The following is a 14,969-nucleotide window of genomic DNA, read 5'->3' as shown; positions in this document are numbered from 1 at the left end:
ATTGCAATTATATTCTAATACTTTATTAGTTTTTAAATATTTCAAATTTCTGTAATGTACAAAAAATAGCGCGCGATAGCATTAAATTTTAATATCGATAATTTAGTATCTCGCTTTTACCAATGGATGAAAATTAGCAAGAAAATTGCAAGAATTTGAATTCTAAAAAAACTAACAAAATCAAATAAATATAATCGACAAGGACATAACACTAGTTAAAATTTTTCGAATTTTTTTTTAATTTTGAGAATTGTAATTGAAAATTGAAAATTTTCAATCTCAAAAATCAATAAAATATCAGAGTTTCTAAAATTTTTTAAATTCCGAGAATTGGAGAATTTATATTTCGAAAATCGACAAAAAATCAGGAGAACTATTGAGAGATTTGTATCGACTATTGAGAGATTTGTACTAATATCTCAAAAATTTAGACATTTCTAAAGATTGTAATTCCGAAAATTCGAGATATGAAAATCGTAAAAATTAGAAATCTCGAAAATGGACAAAATGACAAAGGTTTGTTTCCTATTCCTGAATTGGGCCACATTAAAACTTTGCATTTCTCTTTTATCAAACTTGAAATATCTATTTTATTTTAAATACGAATGTTTACAAAAAACAAATAAAATACAATCGGCAAATAGATTGCATTAAAATTTTAATGATTCAAAATTCTTGTATTTTACGTCTGCGAATTCGCGGAATACAAAAGATATTGAAAACATTAAAATTTTATCAAAAATTTTAATAAAAAAGAAACTGGTAAACACAATGTGCATTTGTTAATTCGCTTAGTGCATAAAAGTATATCGTGAAACTCTTAACAATTTTCGAAATATCGATAAATGCGTATTCTTGGCATTTTCATTATTTTGTGTTTTTCATTTCATTTGTGTTTTTGTATTGGTAAAGCAAGTAGGTTAAGTTAGGTTCACACTGTTTATAATTCCGCAAAACAACGAAAGCTAGTACAGTGTAACATCTTGATAAATTGTTAAGTACGCGTCAAGAGAATTTACGTCAAAACGTTTAATATTTTTAAAAGATTATCAAAAAGATAAACGAACGACAGAATCAACATCTTCCATGTTTTAGTCTGCATTGTGCCTCTTTATCCTGCAGCTGGTTTGTGTTTACAGCATTTGCTTTCAAGGTTATATTTGATAACGTGTTTTTTAAAGATTTTTATTTATAAAAAACTAGTATTTTATTCGGTTGCCTTAGAATAGAGTATGGTACAAATTTACAACGAGTTATATTATTCATTTCAGGAAATTATGTATTAAATCGTACAAGTATTCATGATGCTCAAAGTAACAATGGATAGCTCTTCAGATGAAGATGATCCATATACAAATATTGTTGCTCGCTTAAGAGGTAATGCTTCTTGCAATAATTGAAATTTAATTATTACAGTCAAACATAGAAGTATGAAAATTAAGACAATATAATTTGATGTTTATTTGGATATTTGTCTAATTCTTGTAAAATTAAATATGTTATTCCATACTTTTAGCAATGAAAAAACAACGTCTTGAGGAAGAACTTCATCCTACAAAGTATGCATCATACAAATGAATACATACATATGAATATTTGTTGCTTAAGATAATAGCATTTATTAATCATAAAATGTTAATATTTCACAAATAATATATGTACTTATTTATGAAATTTGTAGCACTGAACAACAAACAAATCATAAAGAAAATGATAATAATGAAAAAATAAGTGATAAAGAAATATACAATAAAGACTCAACAAGCGATGAAACAGATAGCGATGGAATGCAAATGCGAAGCAGGATGATAAGAAATAGAAGGAATAAAGATGACTCTACTACTAGAGTTATTAGTAGGCGAACAAGGGGAAGGGTAATTTTTTTTTATATGCTTATATAAATATATATTGTATATATTTTATATATGTATATATATTTTTAGATATATAAATGTATGTATTAGTTTATCTTAGAAGCAGAGTTTTCATTATTTTGATGGAATTTTCAAAATTTTAAAAACTCATTGTTTTCAAGAATACATAAATGTACGTAAATAACAAAGAATTCATAAATACATATTGTATATCGATCTGTAAGAGAGATTATATAATTTTCACATATTTCAATATTTCAGCGTTTGCCTGTCGATTTTAACGACACAAAAGATGATATAGAAATCGTAGAAGAGAAATCTAAATCAATTCCCGAATCCCATACGGATGACGTAATTACATTATCAGATGATGATGTGTACAATGAAGATGATAACTATGAAATAAATATAAAAGTCTGCTGGAGATCAAACAGAATTGATCGTTTAAGTATACATAGAGTGTGTGTCAATTATCAAAGAGTATAATAAATTCTTATATAATTATTTTTGTTGTATTTGTGAAGAAAATTTTTTCTTTTTTTTTTGTTTTGTTACAGCATGACTGTTTCAAAGGGATTTTCCAATATTACGCCAATTTAGAAAAAGTTCCTGTGAATGAGATTCTAATTATGAGAAAGGATAAAATTGTTAATCACACTGATACACCCGCTTCGCTCGGACTTTCCGTTATAGATATACTTGGTCAGTATAAACACTAGTTACGACATTGCAAATGATAATGTAAGACTTGCTTGCAGACGGTGGAATCGTGAATCCAGGTATGAAAACGCTATCGAAGGATGAGAGCAATGATGAGGACGCATGTATCATTAAAATTCAAACGGCAAACAAAAAACAATCTTTGACTATATCACTTAAGAAAAATGAACGATTTGAGGTGCTATTCGCTAATTGTGCCAAGCAACTTAAAGTGAAGGAGAGTAATCTGAAGCTTTATTTCGACGGAGAACAGATCAGTCCGAACGATACTCCGGAATCATTAGATCTTGAAGGAGAAGCATGTGTCGATCTTCGTATCTCTATGTAATGAGAGGATAGCCAAATGTATTGTTTTTTTATACGTTTTTACTTCTTGTTTTATTCTAAATATGTAAATATGTAATTGTTTATTACATTGTGTATCTCATATCATTGTGTTTTTCTTGTTTGTGTTTAATATAAGAGAATATATTAATTCTATACTTCTATACTATATTAGTTCTATACTTTCAAAAAGGCATTAATAGCTTAAAGTATAATGAATTGTAACATTCGTAAAAAAACATTTAATCTGAAAAAGAAGAAATGTAAATTAACTTTTGAAATCAAATCGTGTTTATAGTCGAATTATTAAAAATAATTTTAAGCAAACTTTTTAAATTACACTTATCAATATAGCCTATTATGAGATTTATAAAATTGGACTCTGGAGAAAATGGTATTTTTTACAACAACGAATATATATTTATGTATATTGATACATTATCATATTATACATAATGTACATAACATAGTGATAATACTCTATAGGTATATAAATGTATTATATTTATATACATATACAGCGCGTTCAATACTTGTTTATTACGATTCTGCACAATATATTGACTACATTCAATTTGCAATTGCTATTCGTTTTAAGCAGCCAAGAACATTAACTATTAACATACATTTCGTTCGCATTAACACTCCTTAATCAATTGAGAAAGTACACTTTGTCTCGTTTGTGAACACCAATTTTTTTAACGACAATTTCAAGTTGACGTTGAACATGTTAGTATATGAAGTATTTAATCACTATACATTTTTTATGTTCATGGTTCATTATCTGTCAAAGTAGAGCATAGATAAGATGACAGAATAAAAAGGTGTCTGTGAGGAAATGTACAGTTTGCTGACGACTCTTCCAACGATAAATATTGCACAGCAATTCAGATACTTTCATCGAAAATATTAGGCGTGGATCTCGACAAAAGGCGTGTCGTATGTGCTAATTTTATCTATATAATTTTCTATATAATACATGATAATGCAATAGCAATTTGTTAAAAGGAATGTTTCGGAGAGTCAAAAAAATTGTCAAAAAAGTAGCTTAATCATTAAATTTGCGATTTGAATTGCGTCCGAAAAGAGCGGAACGGATTTCGGGTATCAATTGCTGTGCTATCAGCTCTAATCTGGTCTCCAAAGTATTGTTAATCTTTATACGTCCTGCAAAACAAAACATTTTGTTTACAATAATGATTAAGCAATTAACATAAAATATATAATTATTAGTGTTGTAACTAATATTATTATATATAATTATTAAAGTTGTAATTCAGATCACTCTAGTTTAGGTGATAATGATTATGAACAGTTATTTTGTTTAAAGCAATTGTTTTAAGCAATTAATAATTTTGTAATTGTAAATATTTCAACAATATAATTACCTCTGGATGCTAACAATTCAACACCTCCGCAACTTTCGCTAGACAAGAAATTATCGGTATCGATCTTCAAGGTAACATCTTTCTTAGTTTTTTGCTTATATTGTTGCTGAATGGTGTCGATAAGGGACTCTACAAGAGGTACATCGACTTGACGAACACGAAGAGTAACATTCGCCTCTGTAAGCTGTAAATATATAATTGTATAAACATCTATAGTATATAAAAGTGATAAATGATATAACAATAATAACAAAATAATTAAATTTATAAAAATATTACTTGATAAAGGCCTTGGATGATTAACAGCTGAAGAATTTCTCTATATTGTGTGGGATTATGAGTTACTTCGCCTAATCTTTTTCTAGCTTCATCAAGGACATTGCGTACGTGATCTTCACGTACTTTTAGAGCCTTTAATCGAGCTTGGTTAAGCATGTTTGAAGATTGTCTATAGGAATAAAATTATAAATGTACAGATATATGTTAGACATACAGATATATGTTTCTTTTACAATTTTGACAATTTTTATTTAGAAAATTAAAGAATTAAATTTGAAAATTCTGAGAGATCATGACTTCCAATAATTCATATTATACAAAATAAATATTTTGTTAATAAAATTAATAAAATAATTTTTTACACATACATTTTCTTTTGCAATTCAACTTGCTTTTCCTTTTTCTCATAATACTCCATGATTTTTAGACGCTGTTGTTGCACCAGTCGTCCCTTTTCAATATTAAATTCTTCTTCTGCCTTAGCATCTATTTCTTCTGCCTTTTCATTGGCCTCTTGTTCTATAAAGGCCATCATATGCTTGATCTGTAATTATATTGTTTCTTGTTAGACAAATTCATTATACATAATATTTATCAATCATTATTAAAATCTTGATGTTTTTCCTTACAAAAGTGTATGGTAAGTTACATAAAAATATACATTTTCCAAGTAACATCTTAGTCAAGAGCTCTAAATGACTGAAGTTTGAAATAAACATTTAACAATTTCATAAATACTAAAATATATATACGAAAGACTGGAGATTATTTTCTCGATAAAACGTCAGTCGCTGGTCGATTTTGCTTGGACGTGCGCGGACTCTCGCTCTCTTTTCCTGTCATGATTTCGAGCAGTTATAAAATCAAAATCCGAGATAAGGAGATCAGGAAGATCTTTCGAGAAACGCGACGATGTCGCTTGGCAAGAGCAATAACAACGGATAATCATAAAAAGTTATTAATAGCGTAAGAGCACAATGCTCGAGAAGAAGACGAGATCCTCAGGGGAGATCTCGCGTAAGGGAAGGAAGCGAGTGTGGCAACCCCTTTGCTTACCTGTTTTTGAACATCTGCATCGCTGAGAGCCATGGTGTCGTCTGATCTCTTTCCTGAGGATACTTAGAGAAACTTGCCAAAGGGCTCGGGATCACAAGACACGGTGCACAAGAGTCGTCCAGTCAACGCCTACAACAGCACATCCGACACTCAGCGTAACGTCGGTCATATGACCCGAAGTGTGACCCAAGTCGCGTTCCGAAACGCATACGGCCGCGGCCGACATCGCGCGCATGCGCACGCGCCATCTCGCGTCGATCGTGCCGTTGCGCGTTGTGTTTGAAATTGCGTTTGCGCGTCCGGCCGATTCAGGTGATAGGAGAGGGGAAGGGGGCACCACTGCCGAAGACAGTTTTGCGATCATGGCGGACCCGTTGAGTCTGCTGCGGCAGTACAACGTTAATAAGAAGGAGATAATCGAACGTGAGAACCAGATAATATTCGGCGAGTTCTCCTGGCCGAAGAACGTGAAAACCAATTATCTGACTTATGGGTGAGTACGTCGGGAGCGGGATGTCTGGGGTCGTTCCACGCGGTCGCAATCTGTTCGACTGCCATCTTTAAAGGAAGAGCAGGGGAGTCGTGAATGTGTGAGAGAGAGGGAGATACAAGGAGTGACGAGCACGATAAATAAACAAGTGTATTCGAGATGTAATTAAACGCCGTCATGAAGTGAATGAAAGATTGCTGAAAGTCTGGTTGAAAATCTAGATCACGTATCTCTTTGCATTTGTGATTCTCTCGTCCAAAATATTTTTCAATTTTGAAATGTCTTTATATTCCTTTTATATTTTTAAATAAAATTTAATTTTATATGTTTCAATTAAAACGAACAAAAATATTGCTATCTGCGGGAATACTCGTTGGAATTAGAATGCAATATTGTTATCATTTTATCTCTATTTTCTCTTAAAATCAAAATTAATAATATTTCAAATTTAAAATTATAGGCGTGCATTCGTATAAAACGATTTGTATTAAAAGTGAGTACATTGCATGTTTTATTCTTAAATTAAAAATATAGAGAGAAATTAAAATGATAGAAGTTTTCTTTTTACGTCTTTCTATCAAACAACTCACATTTCTTTCTGTTTTTCCTTTAGATCTGGGAAGGAAGGTACACCCAAAGAATATTACACACTCGAGTGTCTTCTATTTCTGCTCAAACATGTTCAACTTACACATCCAGTATATGTACGACAAGCAGCTGCGGAGAATATCCCAGTGGTGCGTCGACCTGACAGAAAAGATTTACTGGCCTATCTCAATGGTGAGACTGCCACATCAGCCGCCATAGACAAATCGGCACCGTTGGAGATTCCAACTCAAGTGAAACGTGCCGCCGAAGATGGCTTGGAGAGCGGCTCGTCAAAAAAACCTCGTTTCGAGGAGACTCATGTGCAAAAGGTGAAGGAACAGCTAGCTGCGCGTTTAGATGCTCCAAAAGAGGCATCAGTTACTGTCGACAATATCAAATCTCTCTCGGAGGCAATGTCGGTGGAGAAGATTGCCGCGATCAAGGCAAAACGTTTGGCGAAAAAGCGTACCACCATCAAGGAAAACGATGATATCGGTATGGGCTCAGATCTGCGCGTGATTCTCGACATGGACGTGGACGATACAAAGGACATCGTGTCTCGCGAACGCCAGTGGCGGACTCGTGCCACCATTCTTCAGAGCAGTGGCAAGATTTTCGCAAAGAATATTTTTGCTATTCTGCAAAGCATCAAAGCGCGCGAGGAGGGCAGACAGAAGGGCCCGGCCGTGCCCACGCCCATGGTGACACCGCGTTCGACACCCATGCGGCCTCTGCCACAACCGGCTGTATACAATCGTTACGATCAGGAGCGTTTCATCCGGCAGAAGGAAGAAACGGAAGGCTTCAAAATCGACACCATGGGCACGTATCACGGCATGACGCTGAAGTCCGTGACTGAGGGCACGAATCCCGCGGTAAGGAAACCACCGACCAATCCATCTGCCACGCCGACTTCTGGTTTACTGCCGACATCCGCCGCTAAACTAACGCCTCAGCAAGCCGCGCAAAACAAACGACCGAGCCGAACGCCTATCATCATTATACCCAGCGCTAATACATCTCTCATCACTATGTACAATGCCAAGGATATTCTCCAAGATTTAAAATATATCAGTAATGAAGATAAACGGGCACAAGGCTGTAAACGAGAGAATGAAGTGCTTCTTCAACGGCGGAAGGAAGGCGGCCTCACCGTACCTTATCGAGTAGTCGATAATCCACAGAAGCTCACCCATGCCGACTGGGAGAGAGTGGTTGCTGTATTTGTTATGGGACCGGCATGGCAATTCAAGGGTTGGCCATTTGACGGCAATCCAGTGGAAATCTTTTCGAAAAGTACGGAAAACTTTTTTTCCAACAAAAGAAGTTTTCATATGATTATCTTGACACTTGTATAATATTTCATACATTTTAGATTATTTTGAAAATAATATATCGTAATGAACTAGTTTAATTAGCCGCTTTATTATACTGCGAGGATCATACTTATACAACTATACAATACAATTATAAGCTTTTAGATTTTTTTTTGAGAGAGAGAGAGAGAGAAAAATATAATTTGCATCAATATTTCGTTTTTATCGACTTGGTATTCTATTTTGAATATTAAAGCAATTATTTTTTCTTTTATAGTATGTGCATTTCACTTGAAATACGACGAGATGAGGTTGGACACAAATGTAGCGCGATGGGCGGTCACAGTGATCGAGTTGAGTCGGACGAAGAGGCACTTGGACAGAGCAGCGTTAATGATATTTTGGGAACATCTCGATAAGTGAGTACCTTATCAATTTAATTTATAATTACGTACACACATCTTTACGTACACGTATCTTTCTAAATATAATCTTATTTCCGAAATTAGCAGATTGATTGATGTTTTAATTTCATCTAACTCCAATTTTTAATTCTCACTGTTACGAATATATATTAATTTATTTTCAAGTCGATATTAGTATAATATTAGTATCTCGAATTTTGAAGATAAATTCTATCTTTACAGACATATGATCAAGAATAAGCCACATCTTCGCTTCTAAAGTTCTGTGGTTCGGACAGTAGAAGCGAAAGTATACCGATTGCGGCGTCCTATGTTGCCACCAGTTGGAATTCTTATTGATAAGAATAATTAGGGCCATGAGGTCCTCCGGCGATGGTGTTGCGACGCTGATTTGTACCGCGGATAAAACGTCCGCGAAAAATAATGTGATGTGTGATGACCGGATCGTCGTCATACTACGTTAGACGTTTACATTCTATTGTTGCTTGCACGAATAAAGTACTAAAAAATATTGCATTGAATTATGACTCGTTGAATTGAAAATGTCTTGTTAACAGTGCTCGCCTTCGTTAAGCTACGACTTCATACTGCATGTTATAAATACGATTTCTTAATCCTTGAATGTTGCTCGAGGATCGAATAAAATGCGAGCGCGAGGAAAAAAATTTAAAGTGACGGAGGGGTTGGCCTCCGTCAATTTTTCAGGCAAACGAGCAAGAGGATTACATTTCGTCGGTCGATAGCGGTATTAAGTTTCTCCGCGCGTGCTTTGTAATTCGAGACGCGACATCGCGGACTCTCCCGAGGGGAAAAAGAATTCGCGGGCAAGAATTCGCGAGGGATTCGGTCTGTTTTCCCTGCTCCTAAAATCAAAGCTAAAGTAAATCGCTCGCGGCGCGGCTTCGGTTACGGCACGATTGACCGACCGGCGTTGTTTATACGATGGTGGATCGAATATTTCTAACTAGATTACCAACGCTCTATTACTTCGACAAATACGACGGATTTATCGCCCCCTCTCTGCTCCTGACATCCATTGCTGCTATTCCATCTTCTCTCCCTCGAGCAACCGTTACTCGGGAGAGGCAGTCGAGAATCGTTGCGCGTTTCTTTTCAATTATCCCATCGTGCTTTTCTTACGCGGAAAATCGAATAATGCCGTTTTTTTTCTCTTGCACCACAAATCGAATTAGAGATTAACAAAATCGTAACTGAGACATGTTAATTATGTAATTCTCATTGTTCTTAAGCAAATTTTCTATAAATAGACGACAAAGAAGACTACGAGATACCTCAACCCGCACATATATTTTTCCTCCAGCTTCCTGATTTCTTTTACTTAAGAGAATTAATATTAAGGGATTCTTCTTGGCTATATATATCTCCGTACGTTCAAGTGAACTTGTAATTGCACTGCGTGCAATTCGGTTGCACGCAGGGGATGCTCGGCAGCACGGCGGGTGGTAGATGATGCAGTATGCCCGCCGATCTGGCGGCTGACAACCGATCCGCCGCCACTTGGGCGCACACGTGCGCGTCCCGTAGTTGCTGTTGCACGCCGGGGGTGAAGTAGTTGCTATAGCGAAAATTCAGAGCGACGGCCTCCTGATCGGCCGTGGTTTTCGCGATCGACAGGTCGGTGCCCTTGGCGAATTGCTCGCTCGGCACGATGTTCAGCAGGCAGTAACCCGCGTCTCCGTAGACGTTCCTGGACAAGCTGGTGTAGATCGGCGCAAGCATCGTGCCGGGGATCGGCTGTTGCTGTTGCTCCCCCGCGTTGCTGTCGACGATCGTCTGTGGAGGCCGGAAGGCCGAGGAGGTGTGACCGATGCTGGCCGACATCGCCGGCTCGGCGATACCCAGGCTGTCGCTCGCGAAATACTCGATCGCCTTGAGCAGATCCTGGCCGCAGCGTTGCAGCACGAGTTGCAAGACCGACAGCTTCGTGTTTGGGAATAAACGGGCTAGAGTCTCCACGGAGGTCTGAGATACCAGGGTGGTCTCCCTAACACCCTCCGGCTTGCCGGCGTCGAAGAAGAGGCTCTTGGATCTCGAAGAGGTCTCCAGGTTGTCCTGGAGTGCGAAAGAACGATTATGCAGAAGAATCTTTAATCAACAATGGATTTGAATTGACTCTTTCGTTTTTTTTTTTTTTTTCTGATAATTTATACGTACGGGACAGTTTTGGATACGAGCGGGCAAAGCGTCACTGGTCGACACGTGTGGAAGATCCTTCGAATCTTCGGAAGTTCCGTCGAGCTTCTTTGTAGCCGGAATCGCATCCTCGTTTTGGCCCACCGTCGATTTCGGCTCCGTCACAGACATTCCAAAGATCTTGCCCGGCGGAAGTCGATCGAGCTTCTGTCCGGTGGCCACCTTTGCCATTTTAAGAGCGATCGCATCCTCGGCCGCCTGTTGTCTCTTCAAGGCAACCTTGCCGAAAACAATGTCTTAATCCAATGGAAGAATTTAAATTTCTTCCATCCTGCTTCCATCCGATAAATAAACGAAAAGATTATCCCATGAATTTTGTGCGTCAATTAAAGGTAGAAAAGAGAGCGCAAATCATAGAAGAGAAATTTATAATATTAAAATACATTTTTCATTAATATCTGAACAATTCATATATCTAGTTAAATTAAAAAAAAAAAAAATACGCAATTTAACTGAAAATATGTGTAAGATATATCTTTAAAATATTTCTCTCGAATGTCCATTTTTCCGACAGAGGTTAATGTTAATTTCAATTTAAAATTTATTCTTCAATTTTTAAAAATTAAAATGCAAATTAAATGAAAAGTTAAATTGAGATTAAAGTTAATCTCCACTGGTGGAAATGAATATTAGTGTTAGAGATAAATATTCAGAAGAGTCATAAAATCACGGAGACTGGAACGAGTAAAAATACAATCTGTAATATTGATTCGCGGTTCCATGCTATAATTAATATGGTGGAACATATGTCGTATATAAAGATCCTTATACATATAGCGTATAGCAATCGAATCGTGATGGATCATGACTGCGCTCGACTTATAAATGGACCCGTCGCTTATGTATGGGCCGCATTTACCGCGCTGTTATTCCAAGCTGGACCACCCGCAATAATCTTTCACGTCGCTGATGCCGAGAGAATCTACTAGCCAGCAGCTTCTTCATCCCGTCTTCTCGTCGATCTTCGTTCGAACCATCGAACAGCTCGAACGGGAGCGGCTATCCGATTTCACTCGCCGGGTCAATATAACGCCATGTGTTCCTCTCTCCTCCGCTTGTTACAAAAGCATTTGCTACAAAGTCTTATTTAGGGAAATGCGCGCCGATAAATCAAGAAGAAACATCCAAATGGCAATTAATATTAATATTTATATTAACAAGATCGGAATGCACTTGGCGTTTTTATTGAGAGAGAATTCATTCTGCGCTACTCGGAGCTTGCGAATATTAATTTTCTTATTTCTCGCGGCATTGTGTGTGTGTGTGTGTGTGTGTGTGTGTGTGTGTGTGTGTGTGTGTGTGTGTGTGTGTGTGTGTGTGTGTGTGAGTGTGTGTGTGTGTGTGTGTGTGCGCGCCGCAAGAATTAAGAAATGAATATTGGCAAGCTCGGAGTACATATATATAATTCCGATAATGCTTCAAATAATATTACTTCCAGCGGCGTTAATCACCGCGAATTACCAGAATTCGCGCGTCGCGCGAAAGTTTCCATGGCAAAACCGCGGGCGGTTACACGCGGTGCACTGGCGATTATTGCCGGACGGACGGACGGTCACGGATGTGTGTTTTGTTTGACCGCAACCATCCGTGTGAGTTTCTCGCTCTGTCCGACTATTTTCGTTCGAAGATACAGGGGGTAGAAACGCGAGCGTTTAAACGCCGCTGGCTGCCGCGCGCTTACCGCATCGAAAGTCTCGTCGCAAACAAAGTATCGAGTGTCATAATGCCTATGCAAACAGAAATGAAACGCTATATCCCGAGCGTTAATGGATTTAATTTATCTCGCCCTCCTACCGTTCCCGCGACCTCCACTGTCTCCTTCTCCTCCTTCTCCTCCTCCTTCTCTTCCGGAGCGTAGTCGCGAAATGCGTGATGCATGTTGCGATGTCCAAATTCGAGGGATTACACTCGATCGAGCGATTACAGCGTTCGGTGATGTTGGAGGGAAATAAATTTTTCATAAACGGAAAATTACGTGGGACCAATTAAAACTCGACAGCGGTAAATAAAAATGGTCTCACGCGCGAGACCAAACGTCGTATCGTTAGGAATTCCGATCCGCGAAAGAGCCAAACCCGACATTTCTATACTTCTCTTTCGTATCCTCTATATATATATATATACATTACCTTGAATGAATACCGTTTTAACTGTAAATTACCATGGTGATTTGGACTTTTATATTTTATTTCTCCTCCTTTTTTTTTTTATTCTGTTTTGCACGAGACTCAGGAACTCCGGACGCGCGATTCTCTATTCGTTAAAAGGGGCGCGGGACGCAGGGGATGATAACGAGCTCCGATCGTGCGTGCGCGCGCGCGCGCGCGGGCATCTCTTTAAATACCGAGGGTGAATTGTGTGAAATAAAATATCGGATGCGCGTTAATTACGCTTAACTGCGCGTGCAACGAATTGACATTTTTCTTTCACATTTTTCCTACGCGCTCCGTTCAAAGCGCAGAAAGATAACACGCACTCGCGCGTATATTAAATTAGTGACGGCGTCGGAGAACGGCAGGCGGAGGTGGGGAGGGGGCGAGATCTGTGACATTTACATTTCGCGAATGATAGATTTGACATTTCGGATCACGTGTTCACAGCTTTCTAATATTAAATAGGCATGAGGGGACAACAAAGAAACGAGGAAATCCCAGCAGCGCCATCGTCGCTGATGAGATTATACAAGTAGCAAAAAAAAAAAAAAAAAAAAAAAACCAACAGGGGATGAATGAGGAAACTTACCTGTGCGGCCATTACTCGTTGCCGTTCGGCGATCAGAGAACATTTCGGGCACAGGCATTCTCGGTAGCGACACTCTCGTTTGTGGCCCCGCAGCCACGAGATCAGACCGTGATTCCTGCAGCGGGCGCACTTCGGTCTCCTCTGCTTCCCGTCCGTTCCCTCGTTGTTTTCATTGTTCTCCGACCTGCTCTTGCTCTTGCCGCGAAGCATAGTAACCGTTCCACGGATGCCGCGGAGCGAGGATGATCGTTTATTTATTTTTTTTTTTTTTATTTACTCGGCCGTCCACATCGTGCCGCCGCGCACGGATCTCGTTGTAAAGAAATCGTAAAGACAGGAAGATCTGGTCGATTACTTTATTTATTTATTTATTTATTTATTTATTTACTCGCGCACTGATTATCTCCGCCGATATCCGAGACGTATTCGTGATGCAGCGTGAACGCGTCTGGCGTTGCGATTTTTGATACTTTCGAAATGTACGCGTACAAGATCTCTACGTGTCGACAACCGAGAGTACGATTGTACATATATGACAACAAAATATGTATTTATTATATTGACAATGTAATTATTGTGAGTTATCGGAGCTTTAGGAGCCACACGAAGCTTGTGTGAGAAAGACTTCGACAGCGGCAGGAAGTCGCGAGAGATGATCGAGATTGGCACGTGGCGTTTTCGCGCGCGCGGGGCTCCTTGCCGATTGTTAATTCGGAACTGCGCGAGAGGAGAGCCGGAGCGAGATCTAATCGCCGGTGATATCTCGCTTCTTCCGGCTTGGCGACTTGGTCCGGTTCGATTGGCCGCGGACGTGCGGATGTACGGGACGTTTAGGCTCTTCCGCGCGATTCCGCGGCATCCCCGGAGCGCGGAGGAGGGTCGAGAAGACAAACAACCGCTGGACCACCCTTCTTCGGCGATTGGTTCCGTCGTGTTTGCTCTTGTCGCCACTCCTACCGCGAGACGAGAAATCTCGGGGTATCACGGGGTATCGTTGTGCTCCGAGAGTATCCGTGGATACTCTCGTTGGCGAGAGTATGATTTTATCTCATTTTTCCGCGCTATCGTCGTACCGAGGATACACGACGCGCCGCGAATTAAAAGGGAGATTAATGGGTCGTGCGAATGAAAGCCAAGTAAACGTTACCGTCGTGGACACTGGCAATTTTGAAAAAGTTTCTCGCCCCTCGACGCACTCGATATTAAATTTCTCAGCATATTTTTATTAAGTCGGTCGACCGAAACACGCGTGGAATAAAAATTAATCATGTTGCACGGGGAATTGATTGATACGTCAAGACATTTAATTCCTTCCGGCCGGGCGGACTTTATATTCAGAAAACTAAAATGATGATTCCGCTTTCCTGAATTGATAGATAGACAGCTCTTCAATTTGGATCAGGATAAACTTTTATTCGGGAAAAATCTCCCCAATACGGAAAAAATTATGAAAATAATAAAAAAAAACGGTTAAAAAATAAAACATTTCATTTCTTTCATTTTATGAAAATAATAATAATAATTTTCTATCGCACGATTACGTTAAACTTATG

At 38.4% G+C, this 14,969-nt stretch overlaps 4 protein-coding genes across 5 annotated transcripts; 2 read left to right on the top strand and 2 right to left on the bottom strand.

Moving 5' to 3' along the window:
• Window positions 1-818: 818 nt before the first annotated feature.
• On the top strand, window positions 819-3,023 carry Rad60 (DNA repair protein Rad60). Of its 2 annotated transcripts, none has more exons than XM_011637523.3 (7): window positions 819-1,125; window positions 1,272-1,377; window positions 1,517-1,559; window positions 1,682-1,874; window positions 2,136-2,333; window positions 2,432-2,576; window positions 2,633-3,023. In XM_011637523.3, the coding sequence occupies exons 2-7, from the start codon at window positions 1,302-1,304 to the stop codon at window positions 2,920-2,922; spliced, it is 945 nt and encodes a 314-aa protein (XP_011635825.2). In that variant the 5' UTR covers window positions 819-1,125; window positions 1,272-1,301; the 3' UTR covers window positions 2,923-3,023. The 2 variants fall into 2 exon arrangements, with proteins under 2 accessions (XP_011635825.2, XP_011635824.2); XM_011637522.3 differs by having other exon boundaries at window positions 821-1,153.
• A 416-nt stretch (window positions 3,024-3,439) lies between these two features.
• Window positions 3,440-5,820, bottom strand: Vha26 (V-type proton ATPase subunit Vha26). The gene is made up of 5 exons (XM_011637524.3): window positions 5,642-5,820; window positions 4,954-5,129; window positions 4,586-4,754; window positions 4,307-4,490; window positions 3,440-4,085 (listed from the first exon to the last, which is right to left on the bottom strand). Exons 1-5 carry the CDS (start codon window positions 5,672-5,674, stop codon window positions 3,967-3,969), a joined length of 681 nt encoding a protein of 226 aa, XP_011635826.2. The 5' UTR covers window positions 5,675-5,820; the 3' UTR covers window positions 3,440-3,966.
• A 133-nt stretch (window positions 5,821-5,953) lies between these two features.
• On the top strand, window positions 5,954-8,981 carry hyx (cell division cycle 73 hyrax). The gene is made up of 4 exons (XM_011637521.3): window positions 5,954-6,134; window positions 6,745-8,015; window positions 8,313-8,454; window positions 8,683-8,981. Exons 1-4 carry the CDS (start codon window positions 6,004-6,006, stop codon window positions 8,717-8,719), a joined length of 1,581 nt encoding a protein of 526 aa, XP_011635823.2. The 5' UTR covers window positions 5,954-6,003; the 3' UTR covers window positions 8,720-8,981.
• Window positions 8,123-14,889, bottom strand: LOC105426343 (doublesex and mab-3 related transcription factor 3, truncated). Its single transcript, XM_011637520.2, has 3 exons — window positions 13,417-14,889; window positions 10,636-10,893; window positions 8,123-10,533 (listed from the first exon to the last, which is right to left on the bottom strand). The coding sequence occupies exons 1-3, from the start codon at window positions 13,624-13,626 to the stop codon at window positions 9,853-9,855; spliced, it is 1,149 nt and encodes a 382-aa protein (XP_011635822.1). The 5' UTR covers window positions 13,627-14,889; the 3' UTR covers window positions 8,123-9,852.
• Between the last annotated feature and the right edge of the window lie 80 nt (window positions 14,890-14,969).

This window comes from Pogonomyrmex barbatus, unplaced genomic scaffold (genome assembly GCF_055798465.1).
Source record: "Pogonomyrmex barbatus isolate J1 unplaced genomic scaffold, ASM5579846v1 scaffold3, whole genome shotgun sequence".
Lineage (NCBI taxonomy): Eukaryota > Metazoa > Arthropoda > Insecta > Hymenoptera > Formicidae > Pogonomyrmex > Pogonomyrmex barbatus.
This window is presented reverse-complemented; position numbering and strand designations above follow the sequence as displayed.

What these genes read in the sequence shown, in the direction of transcription:
- Vha26 (XM_011637524.3), bottom strand. Translation starts at nt 5,674, where the DNA reads ATGGCTCTCAGCGATGCAGATGTTCAAAAACAG. An exon ending in TCATCCAAGGCCTTTATCAA is followed by an intron (nt 4,491 to 4,585) that starts GTAATATTTTTA and finishes ATATATTTACAG; the next exon opens with CTTACAGAGGCGAATGTTAC. An exon ending in TGAATTGTTAGCATCCAGAG is followed by an intron (nt 4,086 to 4,306) that starts GTAATTATATTG and finishes TTTGTTTTGCAG; the next exon opens with GACGTATAAAGATTAACAAT.
- Rad60 (XM_011637523.3), top strand. Translation starts at nt 1,302, where the DNA reads ATGATGCTCAAAGTAACAATGGATAGCTCTTCAGATGAAGATGATCCA. An exon ending in GTAGGCGAACAAGGGGAAGG is followed by an intron (nt 1,875 to 2,135) that starts GTAATTTTTTTT and finishes TCAATATTTCAG; the next exon opens with CGTTTGCCTGTCGATTTTAA. An exon ending in ATCGTTTAAGTATACATAGA is followed by an intron (nt 2,334 to 2,431) that starts GTGTGTGTCAAT and finishes GTTTTGTTACAG; the next exon opens with CATGACTGTTTCAAAGGGAT.
- LOC105426343 (XM_011637520.2), bottom strand. Translation starts at nt 13,626, where the DNA reads ATGCTTCGCGGCAAGAGCAAGAGCAGGTCGGAGAACAATGAAAACAAC. An exon ending in AACGAGTAATGGCCGCACAG is followed by an intron (nt 10,894 to 13,416) that starts GTAAGTTTCCTC and finishes GTTTTCGGCAAG; the next exon opens with GTTGCCTTGAAGAGACAACA. An exon ending in CTCGTATCCAAAACTGTCCC is followed by an intron (nt 10,534 to 10,635) that starts GTACGTATAAAT and finishes TTCGCACTCCAG; the next exon opens with GACAACCTGGAGACCTCTTC.
- hyx (XM_011637521.3), top strand. Translation starts at nt 6,004, where the DNA reads ATGGCGGACCCGTTGAGTCTGCTGCGGCAGTACAACGTTAATAAGAAG. An exon ending in ACCAATTATCTGACTTATGG is followed by an intron (nt 6,135 to 6,744) that starts GTGAGTACGTCG and finishes TTTTTCCTTTAG; the next exon opens with ATCTGGGAAGGAAGGTACAC. An exon ending in AGTGGAAATCTTTTCGAAAA is followed by an intron (nt 8,016 to 8,312) that starts GTACGGAAAACT and finishes TTTCTTTTATAG; the next exon opens with TATGTGCATTTCACTTGAAA.